Source organism: Argopecten irradians, chromosome 1 (assembly GCF_041381155.1).
Source record: "Argopecten irradians isolate NY chromosome 1, Ai_NY, whole genome shotgun sequence".
Taxonomy (NCBI): Eukaryota; Metazoa; Mollusca; class Bivalvia; order Pectinida; family Pectinidae; genus Argopecten; species Argopecten irradians.
Window position 1 is genome coordinate 73,877,714 of NC_091134.1, and position 19,196 is coordinate 73,896,909.

Here is a 19,196-nt window from a genome sequence, read left to right on the forward strand (position 1 = left end):
ATTTGCAGCTATATCTTAACACCTAAACATTAGTTGTTTTTTTTATTTCAATTCCGTTGTCATCATGTACATGTTTAAAGAAGGATATATTGGAAATAACAAAATGAGGTTTGATTCTTACATTTGTTGAAAAGATTAAAAGGTGCCGCCAATACGATAGCCAGGGATTATGTACTACCAGATTATACTCACATAAAGAGGGGCTACGTTAGACCGCAGGAGGAGACAACAGGCAAGGCAAAGGACGGAGAACAGGTATGTACTACCAGATCATACACATATATGAAGAGGGGCTACGTTAGACTTGTAGATTTTTTCCATAGATAATGTGGATTAGTAACGAGAAGATTGTTTGTTTCTCTGTAGATAATTTGAATTAGTAATTAGAGATTTATTTGTTTCTCTGTAGATAATTTGGTTGAGTAATGAGAAATTAATTTGTTTCTTCGTGGGTAATTCTGATGAGTAGTGAGAGATTTATTTGTTTCTCTATAGATAATTTGGATTAGTAATGAGAGATTTACTTGTTTCTCTATAGATAATTTGGATTAGTAATGAGAGATTTACTTGTTTCTCTATAGATAATTTGGATGAGTAATGATAGATTTATTTGTTTCTCTATAGATAATTTGAGATAAGTAATGAGAGATTTACCTGTTTTCTATAGATAATTTAAATTAGTAATGAGAGATTTACTTGCTTCTCTATAGATAATTTGGATGAGTAATGAGAGATTTACTTGTTTCTCTATAGATAATTAGAGATAAGTAATGAGAGATTTACTTGTTTCTCTATAGATAATTTGAATTAGTAATGAGAGATTTACTTGTTTCTCCATAGATAATTTGGATTAGTAATGAGAGATTTACTTGTTTCTCTATAGATAATTTGAAGAGAGATTTACTTTTTTCTCAGTAGATAATTTGAGATAAGTAATGAGAGATTTACTTGTTTCTCTATAGATAATTTGAGATAAGTAATGAGAGATTTACTTGTTACTCTGTAGATAATTCAGATGAGTATGAGAGATTTGTTTCTCTGCAGATAATTAGGATGAGTAATGAGAGATTTGCCGTCCCTGAGCTACTCTTCCATCCATCAGATGTTGGTATACAAGAGATGGGGATTGCTGAAGGACTTGTACATACAATCAACTCCATGCCAGAAGGTAATTAGGGGTTAATTGGCAGACTTTCATGCATCATAGAAAATGTTATGTGACATTAAGTTTTACTAAATAGAGAAAATTAAATAATTCAGATTCGATATGGACAAAATAATTTTTAAGTACATTCATCATCAAAGGATAACACAAATGAATTCAAGAGTAAATCAAACTTACTGATGTGTCTTAGCTTTACAGCGCCGTTACAACAAGTGTTCCTGTTTACGTTCATTCACTCGATAGACACGTTGGCTGGTAGCTGATCTAGTAGGCTGGTAACTGATGCAGTAGATTAGATTTTAGGTGGCATGTAACGAAGGCACTGATTGGCTGAAGCATCGGGAGCCAGCGATCTTTGATGTTCAAACCTGACTCTGTTGTACAATATGTTTGATCATGTTGTGTACTATTTATTGTTTACAATGTACACATTCAATCATTGTATTCAAAATTTGTTGTTGTTTTGCTTCACTTATTAAGAGAATGTTTTGAGGATGTTTTGTTCATAAATTTTTAGCCATTTTTAGCCCACCTTCAAATCGCCTTTCGTCCGTGGTCCGTCGTCCGTCCGTCCGTCCGTCCGTCCTTCCGTCCGTCCGTCCGTCCGTTAACAATTCTTGTTACCGCTATTTCTCAGAAAGTACTGAAGGAATCTTTCTCAAATTTCACATGTAGGTTCCCCTAGGGCCCTAGTTGTGCATATTGCATTTTGCGACCAATCGGTCAACAAGATGGCCGACTGGCGGCCATCTTGGATTTTGATAGTTAAAGTTTGTTACCGCTATTTCTCAGAAAGTTGTGAAGGGATCTTTCTCAAATTTCACTTGTAGGTTCCCCTAGGGCCCTAGTTGTGCATATTGCATTTTGGGACCAATCGGTCAGCAAGATGGCCGACTGGCGGCCATCTTGGATTTTGATAGTTAAAGTTTGTTACCGCTATTTTTCAGAAAGTTGTGAAGGGATCTTTCTCAAATTTCACATGTAGGTTTCCCTAGGGCCCTAGTTGTGCATATTGCATTTTGGGACCAATCGGTCAACAAGATGGCCGACTGGCGGCCATCTTGGATTTTGATAGTTAAAGTTTGTTACCGCTATTTTTCAGAAAGTTGTGAAGGGATCTTTCTCAAATTTCACATGTAGGTTCCCCTAGGGCCCTAGTTGTGCATATTGCATTTTGGGACCAATCGGTCAACAAGATGGCCGACTGGCGGCCATCTTGGATTTTGATAGTTAAAGTTTGTTATCGCTATTTCCCAGAAAGTACTGAAGGGATCTTTCTCAAATTTCATATGTAGGTTCCCCTAGGGCCCTAGTTGTGCATATTGCATTTTGGGACCAATCTGTCAACAAGATGGCCGACCGACTGACAGCCATCTTGGATTTTGATAGTTAAAGTTTGTTACCGCTATTTCTCAGAAAGTACTGAAGGGATCTCTCTCAAATTTCATATGCATGTTCCCCTTGAACCCTAGTTGTGCATATTGCATTTTGGGAGCGATCGGTCAACAAGATAGTCGACCGGCGGCCATCTTGGATTTTGATAGTTAAAGTTTGTTAACGCTATTTCCCAGAAAGTACTGAAGGAATCTTTCTCAAATTTCATATGTAGGTTCCCCTAGGACCCTAGTTGTGCATATTGCATTTTGGGACAGATCGGTCAACAAGATGGCCGACTGGCGGCCATCTTGGATTTTGATAGTTAAAGTTTGTTACCGCTATTTCTCAGAAAGTACTGAAGGGATCTCTCTCAAATTTCATATGCATGTTCCCCTTGAACCCTAGTTGTGCATATTGCATTTTGGGAGCGATCGGTCAACAAGATAGTCGACCGGCGGCCATCTTGGATTTTGATAGTTAAAGTTTGTTAACGCTATTTCCCAGAAAGTACTGAAGGAATCTTTCTCAAATTTCATATGTAGGTTCCCCTAGGACCCTAGTTGTGCATATTGCATTTTGGGACAGATCGGTCAACAAGATGGCCGACTGGCGGCCATCTTGGATTTTGATAGTTAAAGTTTGTTACCGCTATTTCTCAGAAAGTACTGAAGGGATCTTTCTCAAATTTCATGTGCAGGTTCCTGAAGGGGTCTAGTGCATTTTCGGACTTATCGGTCAGCAAGATGATCGACAGGTAGCCATCTTGGATTTTGATAATTGAAGTTTGTTTCTGCTACATATCTCAGAAAGTACTGAAAGGATCTTTCTCAAGTTTCATATATAGTATGTAGTAAAAGTTTGAAAAGCAGGGAAAAGATCCCTCTTTCTGTTGTCAGACATAGATCATTCTTTGGTGGGCGCCAAGATCCCTCTGGGATCTCTTGTAATACTTAAAGTTTGTTATCGCTATTTCTCAGAAAGTACTGAAGGGATCTGTCTCAAATTTCATATGTAGGTTCCCCTATGGCCCTAGTTGTGCATATTGCGTTTTGGGACCAATCGGTCAACAAGATGGCCGCCAGGCAGCTATCTTGGATTTTGATACTTAAAGTTTGTTATCACTATTTCTCAGAAAGTACTGAAGGGATCTGTCTCAAATTTCATATGTAGGTTCCCCTAGGGCCCTCGTTGTGCATATTACATTTTGGGACCGATTGGTCAACAAGATGGCCGCCAGGCAGCCATCTTGGATTTTGATACTTAAAGTTTGTTATCACTATATCTCACAAAGTACTGAAGGGATCTGTCTCAAATTTCATATGTAGGTTCCCCTCGGGCTCTAGTTGTGCATATTGCGTTTTGGGACCGACCAGTCAACAAGATGGCCGCCAGGCAGCCGTCTTGGATTTTGATAGTTAAAGTTTGTTATCGCTATTTCTCAGAAAGTACTGAAGGGATCTTTCTCAAATTTCATATGTAGGTTCCCCTAGGGCTCTAGTTGTGCATATTGCGTTTTGGGACCGACCGGTCAACAAGATGGCTGCCAGGCAGCCATCTTGGATTTTGATAGTTAAAGTTTGTTATCGCTATTTCTCAGAAAGTATTGAATGAATCTGTCTCAAATTTCATATATAGGTTCCCCTAGGGCCCCAGTTGTGCATATTTCGGTTTGGGACCGATCGATCAACAAGATGGCCGCCAAGGAGCCATCTTGGATTTTGGATTGAAGTTTGTTTCTGCTATTGCTCAGAGAGTACTGAAGCGATTTGTCTCAAATTTTATATATAGTATGTTTGCAAAAGTTTGAAAAGCAGAGAAAAGATCCCACTTTCCATTGTCAGACATAGATCATTCTTTGGTGGGCGCCAAGATCCCTCTGGGATCTCTTGTTCTCTACTTCGGGGAGTTCATACTGCACAGTAGCGTTATATGTATCTAACAACGTAATTTTTCATCGTGTTTGTTAATGTGTTGGGTTTAGATCTATTATATACATTGTAATGTTACATGTAATGTCACAGCCGAATCTAACTACTGGTGTACGTTCTGACTGACTTTTTCGCTGCAAGGTCCGTTTGGTGTGGAAAATAAATCAGGTACTGTACGGCTGACAATATATTATGTCTTATCAGAATATATTCCGAACAAACATGGTTTTGATACATACCTGGATGTTAGAAGGGGATGTTATTCTAGTTGTAGACGTTGAGTTCGACTGCATTGCCTTAATACTTATATTTTAATTTGTTTGCGCGATCCTCTTAGATAATATTCTCGGAGGTGTGCGCATGTGCGGCGGTAGTTTACAAAATGTTGGTTGATTTTAGCCGAGAAATTGTTAACACTAGATTCAAATGCATCTATCTTAAGAAATACTGGCGACAAAGTTAAAAATCTACGCCTACAGCTGGAATAGCATCCCCTGCTAACATCCAGGTATGTGCAAAGTGTTTTATCGGAATATATTTTGACAAGAAACGATGGTCTATCGTACATTGTACCCGGTTTCCCATACCTTGCAGTAAAGTTATACAAAATGTAATTAGTCAGAAGCAGGCGAATCTTTTCCGAACAACATCTGACTGACTTTTTCTCTACAACAGTAGCTCTTTCCATACGTACTTAATTCACTGAGCAGCGCTGATTCAGAGTCTACTGTATACATGAGGTAATTAAAGTTGTATTGCTGCTAATTTCACTGTAACGATATGTAACTTAAACATTTGATATTTAAACATTGACATGTAACTTGATGATTTAGCTCCCCAAAAGCATATGTCGGCCTATAAGAGAGCCGAAATCTAGGAATCATATATTCCTGGTTTTGAATAAAGCGCCTTCAATCACCGCCATGTTCAGTAACTTTGGGTTTTGTCGGATTCCTAATCGTATCACGTGACTGGCGTTCGACACGACCTGCACGTGGTGATCCAGGTAACTAGCGTAAGCACACATGTGTTTGTTCACGTTTTCTTTCTGGCCTATATGAGTAAATCATGCTGGTATATGTCCACAGATTGAGGATTTGAAACATCCAATTTACACATTACCGTAAAATGTTGTGTGTATCAAATATTGTAATATGCGAGCATTATTTTCTTTGTAGATAGAGTCTGATGAGGTCGACCACATGTTTTGTTTATGACAAATTGTTGATATTTTCTCTTGGTTTCACAACTCTCGTTTAACTTCGAGATTGTCGCGACGATGTTCGGAAGAGTTCGGAATGATTCGGCATCTTTCGAGCCTATTTTTCACGTGTACACGTTAAAAAGTTTTTTACTTTTATAATTAAAGAAACTCCCAGTGCTGCAACTTTATAAAAAGTGGTAAAATTAGAAAGTTTAAACCTCAGGCAGACGGAGAAAATATGTATAACACTTAAACAGTTTTCACTATGACCAAAAGAGCGAAAGTTACAAACCATACAACTTTAAAATGCTGTGATTACATAGCTTATTGAATGTCGTTAGCAAACTGACTAGCTACCATGCAAACTGACTAGCTACCAATCAACGGAACCACCTACTGGACTGGCCGTCACCATATGCTTATTGTAGCGGCGCTATAAAACCTTTATTGTACTGGTATATATTTCATATCTGTTACTGGTATATGAAAATGTTTCTTTCAACCCTGTGGAATATACTATAGGCATATTGTACTGAAAGGTAATGGATATTGGTTGATAATGTGTAAGATAAAACTTGGCCTTTGAGATCAGAAACGTCTTCATGTCCAATTTGAATAAGCAAGATAATTTTGTTTGATGATTTTTTTAACAGATATCCAGCCACATATGTATAACAATATCGTATTGACAGGAGGAAATTGTCTACTCCCAGGCTTTCACGAACGAATGTAAGTATTCGCAGGAAGGGGATCGACCTATACGTAGGTTCTGGAATAATCTCCTTTTCGTTGAATATGCATGATTATTTAAACAGAGCAATGTAACATGTAACTATAAATAGAGGTTAAAAAGACATAAATAAACTGAGACTTAACAAACGTTTAAGATTTGTTATGATGATTATTTTGAGTTAATTCTTGTTATAGGTTATCTGATATCAGAAGTATGGCACCAGACGAATTTGACATGACAATTACAAATCCAAAAAAGTAAGTAAAACTTGTCAAGAGAGCCACAAATTTGTCGTCACCATGAAAAGGAAGGGAATTATTTGAGACAAGGAACAAGTTTGATTATTGAATAGTAAACAAAATCCTATAGTCCAGAAAACTTTGTAACCCAAACAATTTGGGCTAGGGCCAAAAGTGTTCAAATTATTGAGGGCCCATTGTATATGTAATGATTATCAGCTAAATCTATTTATGTTAATTAGCTCATATACCAATAAAAGATTTACAAGTGTTCATTATATTAAGGGCTTCAAGCATGTATGTGTACATTATAAACAAATATTGTGATAATCAATGTTGATCAGAGTTCCCCCTTTGCAAGGTAGTTTTTACCTTTATGTCAGAAATCTATATTTAGAAGGCAGTAGAATATCTATCACATTGTTAATTTGGTCAATATTGTAACCTTACTGAAGGTAGTAGAATATCTATCACATTGTTAATTTGGTCAGTATTGTAGTAACCTTACTGACGGCAGTAGTATATCTATCACATTGTTAATTTGGTCAGTATTGTAACCTTACTGAAGACAGTAGAATATCTATCACATTGTTAATTTGGTCAGTATTGTAGTAACCTTACTGACGGCAGTAGTATATCTATCACATTGTTAATTTGGTCAGTATTGTAACCTTACTGACGGCAGTAGTATATCTATCACATTGTTAATTTGGTCAGTATTGTAACCTTACTGACGGCAGTAGTATATCTATCACATTGTTAATTTGGTCAGTATTGTAGTAACCTTACTGACGGCAGTAGTATATCTATCACATTGTTAATTTGGTCAGTATTGTAGTAACCTTACTGAAGGCAGTAGTATATCTATCACATTGTTAATTTGGTCAGTATTGTAACCTTACTGACGGCAGTAGTATATCTATCACATTGTTAATTTGGTCAGTATTGTAGTAACCTTACTGAAGGCAGTAGTATATCTATCACATTGTTAATTTGGTCAGTATTGTAGTAACCTTACTGACGGCAGTAGTATATCTATCACATTGTTAATTTGGTCAGTATTGTAGTAACCTTACTGACGGCAGTAGTATATCTATCACATTGTTAATTTGGTCAGTATTGTAGTAACCTTACTGAAGGCAGTAGTATATCTATCACATTGTTAATTTGGTCAGTATTGTAGTAACCTTACTGACGGCAGTAGTATATCTATCACATTGTTAATTTGGTCAGTATTGTAGTAACCTTACTGAAGGCAGTAGTATATCTATCACATTGTTAATTTGGTCAGTATTGTAGTAACCTTACTGACGGCAGTAGTATATCTATCACATTGTTAATTTGGTCAGTATTGTAGTAACCTTACTGAAAGTAGTATATCTATCACATTGTTAATTTGGTCAGTATTGTAGTAACCTTACTGACGGCAGTAGTATATCTATCACATTGTTAATTTGGTCAGTATTGTAGTAACCTTACTGACGGCAGTAGTATATCTATCACATTGTTAATTTGGTCAGTATTGTAGTAACCTTACTGAAGGCAGTAGTATATCTATCACATTGTTAATTTGGTCAGTATTGTAGTAACCTTACTGAAGGCAGTAGTATATCTATCACATTGTTAATTTGGTCAGTATTGTAGTAACCTTACTGACGGCAGTAGTATATCTATCACATTGTTAATTTGGTCAGTATTGTAGTAACCTTACTGAAGGCAGTAGTATATCTATCACATTGTTAATTTGGTCAGTATTGTAGTAACCTTACTGAAGGCAGTAGTATATCTATCACATTGTTAATTTGGTCAGTATTGTAGTAACCTTACTGAAGGCAGTAGTATATCTATCACATTGTTAATTTGGTCAGTATTGTAGAAACCTTACTGACGGCAGTAGTATATCTATCACATTGTTAATTTGGTCAGTATTGTAGTAACCTTACTGAAGGCAGTAGTATATCTATCACATTGTTAATTTGGTCAGTATTGTAGTAACCTTACTGACGGCAGTAGTATATCTATCACATTGTTAATTTGGTCAGTATTGTAGTAACCTTACTGACGGCAGTAGTATATCTATCACATTGTTAATTTGGTCAGTATTGTAGTAACCTTACTGAAGGCAAGTAGTATATCTATCACATTGTTAATTTGGTCAGTATTGTAGTAACCTTACTGACGGCAGTAGTATATCTATCACATTGTTAATTTGGTCAGTATTGTAGTAACCTTACTGACGGCAGTAGTATATCTATCACATTGTTAATTTGGTCAGTATTGTAGTAACCTTACTGAAGGCAGTAGTATATCTATCACATTGTTAATTTGGTCAGTATTGTAGTAACCTTACTGACGGCAGTAGTATATCTATCACATTGTTAATTTGGTCAGTATTGTAGTAACCTTACTGACGGCAGTAGTATATCTATCACATTGTTAATTTGGTCAGTATTGTAGTAACCTTACTGAAGGCAGTAGTATATCTATCACATTGTTAATTTGGTCAGTATTGTAGTAACCTTACTGACGGCAGTAGTATATCTATCACATTGTTAATTTGGTCAGTATTGTAGTAACCTTACTGACGGCAGTAGTATATCTATCACATTGTTAATTTGGTCAGTATTGTAGTAACCTTACTGAAGGCAGTAGTATATCTATCACATTGTTAATTTGGTCAGTATTGTAGTAACCTTACTGAAGGCAGTAGTATATCTATATAATTTGGTCATTGTTAACCTTACTTAGTATATCTATCACATTGTTAATTTGGTCAGTATTGTAGTAACCTTACTGAAGGCAGTAGTAGTATATCTATCACATTGTTAATTTGTCAGTATTGTAGTAACCTTACTGAAGGCAGTAGTATATCTATCACATTGTTAATTTGGTCAGTATTGTAGTAACCTTACTGAAGGCAGTAGTATATCTATCACATTGTTAATTTGGTCAGTATTGTAGTAACCTTACTGACGGCAGTAGTATATCTATCACATTGTTAATTTGGTCAGTATTGTAGTAACCTTACTGACGGCAGTAGTAGTATATCTATCACATTGTTAATTTGGTCAGTATTGTAGTAACCTTACTGAAGGCAGTAGTATATCTATCACATTGTTAATTTGGTCAGTAATGTAATCTTAATTGACAGGCAGTAGATAATATCTATCACATTGTAATTTGGTCAAGTCAATTGTAGAAACCTTACTGACGGCAGTAGTATACTCTATCACATGTTAATTTGGTCGTTATTAGTATACCCTAAACTGAAGGCAGTAGATAAACCTATCACATTATTGTGTAATTTAGTCAGTATTGTTAGTAACCTATACTGAAGGCAGTAGTATATCCTATCACATTGTTAATTTGGTCAGTATTGTAGTAACCTTTCTGAAGGCAGTATGTATAATCCCCCCCCTTTAAAATCACATTGTTAATTTCGTCAGTATTGTAAGTAACCTTACTGACGGCAGTAGTATATCAAACACATGGTTAATTGGTCAGTTTGTAAGAAAACCTTACTGAAGGCAGAAGTAGTATCTATCACATTGTTTAATTTGGTCAGTATTGATAAGTACACCTAACTGAGTTTCCAATTATATGTTGACTTTCACATTATTTATTAGCAAACATATAGCTAACACGGAAGAATTTGTTGTCAAAAATTCTACTTTTCCACTTAAGCAAGCAGTCAGAAACATATGCGGTTGGCCACCTTCTTACGTGTCAGTGTTCTTAGTTTGGTCAGTATTGTAGTAACCGTTACTGAAGGCAGTAGTATATCTATCACATTGTTAATTTGGTCAGTATTGTAGAATACCTTTCTGACGGCAGTAGTTATCTATCACATGTTAATTTGGTCAGTATTTGTAGTTAACCTTTACTCAGTAGTATATATATCACATTGTTAATTTGGTCAGTATTGTTGTATACCTTATGAAGGCAGTAGTATATCTATCATCATTGTTTATTTGGTCTGTTGTAGTTAACCTTACTGAAGGCAGTAGTATATCTATCACATTGTTAATTTGGTCAGTATTGTAGTAACCTTACTGAACCGGCAGTAGTATATCTATCACATTGTTAATTTGGTCAGTATTGTAGTAACCTTACTGACGGCAGTAGTATATCTATCACATTGTTAATTTGGTCGGTATTGTAGTAACCTTACTGAAGGCAGTAGTATATCTATCACATTGTTAATTTGGTCAGTATTGTAGTAACCTTACTGACGGCAGTAGTATATTCATTCACATTGTTAATTTGGTCAGTATTGTAGTAACCTTACTGAACGGCAGTAGTATATCTATCACATTGTTAATTTGGTCAGTATTGTAGTAACCTTACTGAAGGCAGTAGTATATCTATCACATTGTTAATTTGGTCAAGTATTGTAGTAACCTTACTGAAGGCAGTAGTATATCTATCACATTGTTAATTTGGTCAGTATTGTAGTAACCTTACTGAAGGCAGTAGTATATCTATCACATTGTTAATTTGGTCAGTATTGTAGTAACCTTACTGAAGGCAGTAGTATATCTATCACATTGTTAATTTGGTCAGTATTGTAGTAACCTTACTGACGGCAGTAGTATATCTATCACATTGTTAATTTGGTCAGTATTGTAGTAACCTTACTGAACGGCAGTAGTAGTATATCTATCACATTGTTAATTTGGTCAGTATTGTAGTAACCTTACTGACGGCAGTAGTATATCTTACATTGTTAATTTGGTCAGTATTGTAGTAACCTTACTGACGGCAGTAGTATATCTATCACATTGTTAATTTGGTCAGTATTGTAGTAACCTTACTGACGGCAGTAGTATACTCTATCACATTGTTAATTTGGTCAGTATTGTAGTAACCTTACTGAAGGCAGTAGTATATCTATCACATTGTTAATTTGGTCAGTATTGTAGTAACCTTACTGACGGCAGTAGTATATCTATCACATTGTTAATTTGGTCAGTATTGTAGTACCTTACTGACGGTAGTAGTATATCTATCACATTGTTAATTTTGGTCGGTATTGTAGAACTTGACGGCAGTAGTATATCTATCACATTGTTAATTTGGTCAGTATTGTAGTAACCTTACTGACGGCAGTAGTATATCTATCACATTGTTAATTTGGTCAGTAGTATTGTAGTAACCTTACTGAAGGCAGTAGTATATCTATCACATTGTTAATTTGGTCAGTATTGTAGTAACCTTACTGACGGCAGTAGTATATCTATCACATTGTTAATTTGGTCAGTATTGTAGAAACCTTACTGAACGGCAGTAGTATATCTATCACATTGTTAATTTGGTCAGTATTGTAGTAACCTTACTGAAGGCAGTAGTATATCTATCACATTGTTAATTTGGTCAGTATTGTAGTAACCTTACTGAAGGCAGTAGTATATCTATCACATTGTTAATTTGGTCAGTATTGTAGTAACCTTACTGAAGGCAGTAGTATATCTATCACATTGTTAATTTGGTCAGTATTGTAGTAACCTTACTGACGGCAGTAGTATATCTATCACATTGTTAATTTGGTCAGTATTGTAGTAACCTTACTGAAGGCAGTAGTATATCTATCACATTGTTAATTTGGTCAGTATTGTAGTAACCTTACTGAAGGCAGTAGTATATCTATCACATTGTTAATTTGGTCAGTATTGTAGTAACCTTACTGAAGGCAGTAGTATATCTATCACATTGTTAATTTGGTCAGTATTGTAGTAACCTTACTGAAGGGCAGTAGTATATCTATCACATTGTTAATTTGGTCAGTATTGTAACCTTACTGAAGGCAGTAGTATATCTATCACATTGTTAATTTGGTCAGTATTGTAGTAACCTTACTGAAGGCAGTAGTATATCTATCACATTGTTAATTTGGTCAGTATTGTAGTAACCTTACTGAAGGCAGTAGTTATATCTATCACATTGTTAATTTGGTCAGTATTGTAGTAACCTTACTGAGGCAGTAGTATATCTATCACATTGTTAATTTGGTCAGTATTAGTAACCTTACTGACGGCAGTAGTATATCTATCACATTGTTAATTTGGTCATAGTATTGTAGTAACCTTACTGAGGCAGTAGATATCTATCACATTGTTAATTTGGTCAGTATTGTAGTAACCTTACTGAAGGCAGTAGTATATATCTATCACATTGTTAATTTGGTCAGTATTGTAGTAACCGTACTGAATTATTTAACCCTACAACCATAGATTCGGTTTATTTTATCAATTATAATTTTAGTCTAAGGTACCAGCAATGTTTCATCTAAGGTACCAGTAATGTTTCAGATGTTTGCATTTTATCATTTTTTTCACTCGTAAACAGATGTGTCAAAGTTAATGTGTGTGCTAAAATGGCCGGTTGAAACAACCCAATTATTTCCATCATGCATTGACAGATACAGCAAATACACATGTGATTTATATTTCCCTACAGTAAAAATGTTAGTGGCAGGATAATCCATTGATTACTTTGTCTGTTCCAGCCCTGCGTCGTATCCGTGGTATGGTGGAGCCATGCTAGCTGGTGACCCAGGCTTCAGTAAACTGTGTGTGTCACGAGACGACTATGAGGAGAACGGACATGGTCTTTGTATGGACAAATTTGATGTGTGACCCTTAAAGATTGGAATCTTTGTGTTACAGATCTCCCAAAGAGTTCTGATCAGTAAAGGAGAATTCAAGACAGAAGACATACCGGTCTTAGTGGACATACCGTCTTAGTGATTGGCCATTAAGTGGCTAAGATACACACGACTGTAACTGTACTGGAATAACAAATTCTGATGCCGTGTTTTAGTAAAATCTAAATGTTTCAAACTGCATGCAATTATAGTTATCTCCTCAATACAATACCAGTCACAGATCATTTGTATCGTCTTCTGAGGATAGTACAGAGAGTTGGTCAAGAATTGATCACAACTGTGATTGTATTACCCTAGGAACAAACCACCAGTTTGATGTGTTCACAATGATTCAGGGAGTCCCGGACGTACCAGTACTGTCACTGTCACCTGTAATGTTCAATGTTATGTGGAACCATAAACTTCATACATTTGTTTCGTCTCTTGGACAGTCTTTATAGGTTTGACTGGATTGTCATTCATTTGTCTTTGATCAACAGTTCATATGGATGAATGAAAATTTGATTGCACTTTTGTGAGTGAATGAAAGTTTATCCGTGTACTGTGAAATCATAAGTGCAATACAAACCAGTGTATTATGTTGTTAATCTTACAAAATCAGAGATCTTGGCTAGCCATGGCTTCTGATTATATTACACGAAGGTAAATACCTAACTCTATAGGCTAGCAAAGATGTAGAGAGCTTAAAATACTGTTTACGTGGAATCTTTCGCTAAATTAATAGGTGATTTCACCACAAAAATCACATGAAATTTTGTGACTATATAGACTATATAACCAAAAGTCTACATATAAAGTATATATATATGATATATACACATGTATCGCGAAAAAAAATAACACTAATCATGGAAAATATTTGCTTTTGCAAATCGCAAAATTAAGCTCTCATGAAAATATTCACGTTTACAGTAATATTTTGTGACCACTGTCCATTGATTATTTCTTCATATTTGACAAGCTTAGACAAAATACTTTCAAAAAACATAAAAAGGCAGTTTAATATTTTGATTTCTGGAACATTACTTTACATTGAAAATACCACCTCAATAAAAATGAATCGGATGCTGGCATCTGATGAACACCACGTAAATAAACAAGTACTTCTCTGTCACAGGATGTCAGTTACAGTAGGTCAAACAGAAAGTGTTTGTATAATTAGTGGAAATAAAACCAATGCTACAAATGTCAGAATTGTTCTTTTATGTCAGAATCTTTTTAATTTGCACTGACAACTCTTGAAGCCATATTGACCTATTTTGATTAAAGTTGAAATCATGAATTTCTAACCAGCAAACATTATCAGCTGTACAGATTATGACAAACACTGATATCAATATTAATTGCATATTAAAGGCAAATATTTCCAGCGAAGAAAACGTTGCAACATAAGAATAATTTATATATTTAATAAATACATTTGAATAACAATATCACAATTTTTTTGGCACATTTGCAATTATAGGTTTAGGTCGTGTTTTGAACAGAAGCCTCTTTCGTATGATGGCCTTCACAATGTAATGAACGTCTCTGTGTTGGTCTGTATCCTCTGATGATACAGTCTCACTGTCCATGTGTTTCTTTGTCATTAAAGCGAATGGCTTCTCCAGCTCAACAAGTTTTCCATATAGAATGTGATGGCCTATCACAAGCACTGGAATGTTCTGTAATAACAAAGTATTTATATACAAATTTTGTAAGTCAATGGCATAAAACATTGGTTTTTGTTATTGTTAATTAACAAAATAATGAAAATCAGCTTACAAGATATGAAATTGTTTAGCAGTGTACGTACTAACATGATGGTCATTGAAATGCTGGGAGGGATTTAAAAAAAAAAATTCTTCTACAGGGATCAATCTAGGTTTTGGGGGAAACTACCCTTCTAACAGCTTCAAATGGGGAATTTTTAAATCTTCAGGGAAATTTTAGGCCAGAGGGGAATTCATTTCTTGAGGGGAAATTTACCCATAAACGGTAATAAATTAGAGCTAGATTGATCCCTGTTTTATTTTGAGAATTTGAAGCAAAAGACCATAAATTTTCAGTTAATGGAAATGTTACTACATACAACTTATTTTGCTGGCAATAAGATATCAGAAACTTGTGTATTAAAACTAGAACCAAAGACAGAAGTTTAATCACAAAATTCTGAAGCATGAAAAGGCAAAATGTAGTCACTGGGAAAATATGTTGGATTAACGTACAGTAGCTGTCTGATATGTGTTTTCAAATAACGGTACAAAATATATTCTTTTGATAAGATCCATTACTGATTATAATAAACTTTTTTCTTCTTTTGAAATTAGTTCTGACCTTGTGAGTAAAATGGAGATCGCCAATAAAGCGACCCTGGAGAGAGACATTGTTGCGAGTCTCCAATCCCCCCTGAAGGTCAATAATCGCCCATTCTGGACATTCTCCGGGCTCACCAGGGCTGTTGGGAAAGGAATTTGTAAATATAAATGAATAAAAATTGTGAGGTTATTTTTCCAAATTAAAACATATATTTCGGCTCATCTTCCTAAAGGAATATATACATTTATCATCTAAAAATTAAACAATTATTATTAACCATATTTATAATAATTTATAATATATATCTGTACTGTATTCTACCCAATAAGCACCCATGTACCTATAAGCGCCCTCACCCTTTATGAGGCCTCGATTTCAATTACCCAGGCATAAATAAAGACCAAAACTACACAAAACTGTATAGATTGGCAGTAATTTTGTCTTATCACCCTCTATCCATTTTATTTTCTTTCAAATTTTAAAACGCCCTGGGTGCTTACTGGGTCGAATACGGTAATTAATAATCGGAAACGTTTAAGATCAATCCACATATGCCTGTTTTATAGACTTGAGAAAAAGTGTTTGACATGGTGGATCGTGATCTTCTTTGGATAAAGCTAAAACTTTTAGGTGTAAACAGGTACATGTTTAAGGTATAAAGTCCCTATATGATGACATCAAAATTAATGTTGTATTAAAGTAAATGATCATCTCACTGACTGGTTCAGCGTAGGAAGGGGGTTAAAACAGGGCTGCTTGGTTTCACAGTGATTTTTCAGGGTATATTGGGGAAGAGGTTTTTGTAACAAATTGGGAATTTTTAATTGCAAAAAGAGCAGTTTTGGGAAAAAGTTACACATTACTGAACATGGTATTATTGGTGATTAGATATTGTAAAACAGTAAACTGTTTCATTTTATCAAAAGGTGACGACCATAACAACAGTTTCAGAGTAGTTTGTTTTAGATTAAACGAGGGGAGAGCTTTTGGGGTTTTCTATGTTTTTCAGAGATTTGATTTGGGAATTTTTAATTGCAATTGGGAAAAAGATAGAGGGGGGTTGGCTTTGGGAATGGCTAATTTAAAGGATATAAAGAAATATTGTAAATGATACCAGATTTTTGTGCTTCACATCAGAGATTTAAATATAATTGGGATAAGTAACTAGGGCTGTTCTCGCGATATCACGTACCCACCTATTGTTATCGTAAACCGATAAACGGCAACCGCGAGACCAAGCCGTGCGTCTGCGCACTAATAGCTGAAGTTATCATATATAGTTTTAGCCCATGAAGCTGTGTACGGCATATTTGACTATATACAAACCAATAAACATCGAAAAGTATCTCATAGCTTTTTTGCTGTTGCAAAAGAGACGCTCATCTCATGCATGTATATATATTACTGTGTTGTTTTTTGTGAAAAATTGTGAAATCAAAACCTATGCATTGAAAATTCTGTAAGTAATGATCAAAATGTTGGTAAATTTTGGTGATTAATGACATATTATAAAAGCTTTTCTTGATTCGTTAGAATGAAAAATAGAACACATATAAATCTAATGAGTTAAATCTTGGAAATTCAATTCGGCTTTAGTAAAACATTGCTTGGTAAAGCAAGATATCTAAATAAATTATATTCAAATCTCTGGTAAAGCGGAATATTTACATTTCACTTAGAATTGACTTTTATTTCAATATGGTTCTATGCATTATAAATAAAGCTGTTTGGGAAAATTAAGATTAGAAATATATCATCTAATTTACAAACTTACTGTATAGCATTCGAGACTAAAACACAGGTAAATGGACCCCCGTTGAGTTATAAGTGAGGCGATGACCTGGGGTGGTGGCCAGGTGTTCTGGCCGACGGTTCACCTGATGACAGTATGACACCTGTGATTATAGTGGTTGCGAATCACTTTCCGTTAATTAGATATCAAATTATGCTATCTATCACAGCTCGATCGGCACTGTATCTCTTCGCCATGATATATTGGGTACCTTCGATAATTTGTTAACACTTGTACAGTTGTACTTGCATGAGCTTTAAAAGTTTCCATATGTACAAAGTCAATCAATAGACAATTAATATTTGAAAACTTTATAGAAATCAGTCAATTATTGAAATCAGAGTACGTGGTTTAAATTGTGCTATCTTTCACGACCCTATCTGAACTGTATCGTCGCCATTATAAATTTAGGGTAACTTCGATGATTTGTGTACAGTTTTAATATGTTCAAATTCAATCAATTTAATATTTTATTATGTAAAATTTACTAAGCAACAAATATTTGAAAACTTTATGGAAATCAGTCAATTATTGAATTCAGAGTATGTGGGTTTAATTTGCTATCTTTCACGACTCTATATCGGGACAGTATCGTCGCCATTATAAATTTTAGGATAGCTTCGATGATTTGTGTAGTTTTACCTCCGAAAATTCAAAAGGTTCAATATGTTCAAATTAGATCAATTTAATATATTATCATTTAAAATTTACCAAGCAACAATTATTTGAAAACTAAATGGAAATCGGTCTATAATTGAAATAAGAGTATGTGGGTTTTATTATATTAATATTCCACGGGGCGATCGATTGTACCGATCGAGGAAGTAACCATGCCGGGATCAGGAAATTAGTTAACAGTTAACATTACGTTTATTTATATAATAAGCTTAACACCTCTACAATTATGAAAATGTGATGGATTATTCAAATAAATTACATTTTCAATAAAGAGTAAACTTTAAGCTATTTGGTTTCTGTTCTGTTCATCTCCTGAATTATAGCCCATATCGCTTCATCGGACGAAGCGTAGTTTCAATATGGTGTCGTTAGACTGTACTCGACTGTAATTTAGACACGCGATGCACTCTTGGATAGCTTCCGCTGCTGGCGTCGTTAAGTAAGGCTATGAGGTACCTTCTTATCCCTACTATTTAAATCTCTGTTCATACAATTCCAATCTGATTAAAATCAGCTGTTTGATACTCCGCTAACGAAGTTAGCGGAGCAGTTAGCGGAGCACGAAGTTAGCGGAGTATCAAACAGCTGATTTTAATCAGATTGTATACAATATATGTATATACCTTTTCATAATGGCTACAGCACAGTACTGTATACAGTATATTTTTACGACGCGTGACACTAACATAAAATATTGATTGATTGATTGGTATCTAATCTAGCTAGGTACCTTGTTGTATTTAATTAATTAACGAATATAATTTTTTTCTATAGTTATGCTATATGTTAAAGCCAAATTCATTCGCTCAAGATTCGCTCAAACCACATCGTTGAAAGTGAAGTGTCACTTGTTTGGATGATAGGGCCTACTGTAGTTCTTTCAGTAGGTAGGCCTAGTGTTATATATCTACTTAGAAATTAGTCATTAGTCTACTAGTTATAAAATTCTATGTAGATTCTGAATTTGTCAACGCAACAATCCAACGTTACATACGAACGTGTACACGTCGAATATGTCCAATTGCATATAATATATACTTACATTTTGATGGGTATTTGCATGATGTTTACAATCTAAAACAGACAAATTTACCGCCAAGTTTTTGTCAAGTTATTAT

At 34.9% G+C, this 19,196-nt stretch overlaps 2 protein-coding genes across 2 annotated transcripts in view; one reads left to right on the top strand and one right to left on the bottom strand.

Annotated features, from left to right (window-relative positions):
• The window catches only part of LOC138307724 (actin-related protein 6-like), a 55,540-nt gene extending 41,036 nt beyond the window's left edge, over positions 1-14,504 (top strand). The window contains exons 8-12 of the mRNA XM_069248579.1: positions 135-255; positions 1,045-1,168; positions 6,328-6,403; positions 6,602-6,664; positions 13,152-14,504. Coding sequence (XP_069104680.1) covers positions 135-255; positions 1,045-1,168; positions 6,328-6,403; positions 6,602-6,664; positions 13,152-13,281 — 514 coding nt within the window. The 3' untranslated portion in view covers positions 13,282-14,504. The remainder of the gene's footprint in view (positions 1-134; positions 256-1,044; positions 1,169-6,327; positions 6,404-6,601; positions 6,665-13,151) is intronic.
• Positions 14,505-14,704: 200 nt separating this feature from the next.
• LOC138307747 (chromosome transmission fidelity protein 8 homolog) lies at positions 14,705-19,195 on the bottom strand. The gene is made up of 3 exons (XM_069248614.1): positions 19,121-19,195; positions 15,627-15,747; positions 14,705-14,974 (listed from the first exon to the last, which is right to left on the bottom strand). Exons 1-3 carry the CDS (start codon positions 19,138-19,140, stop codon positions 14,744-14,746), a joined length of 372 nt encoding a protein of 123 aa, XP_069104715.1. The 5' UTR covers positions 19,141-19,195; the 3' UTR covers positions 14,705-14,743.
• Position 19,196: the final 1 nt, after the last annotated feature.

What these genes read in the sequence shown, in the direction of transcription:
- LOC138307747 (XM_069248614.1), bottom strand. Translation starts at nt 19,140, where the DNA reads ATGCAAATACCCATCAAAAT. An exon ending in ATGCAAATACCCATCAAAAT is followed by an intron (nt 15,748 to 19,120) that starts GTAAGTATATAT and finishes CTTTCCCAACAG; the next exon opens with CCCTGGTGAGCCCGGAGAAT. An exon ending in ATCTCCATTTTACTCACAAG is followed by an intron (nt 14,975 to 15,626) that starts GTCAGAACTAAT and finishes TTGTTATTACAG; the next exon opens with AACATTCCAGTGCTTGTGAT.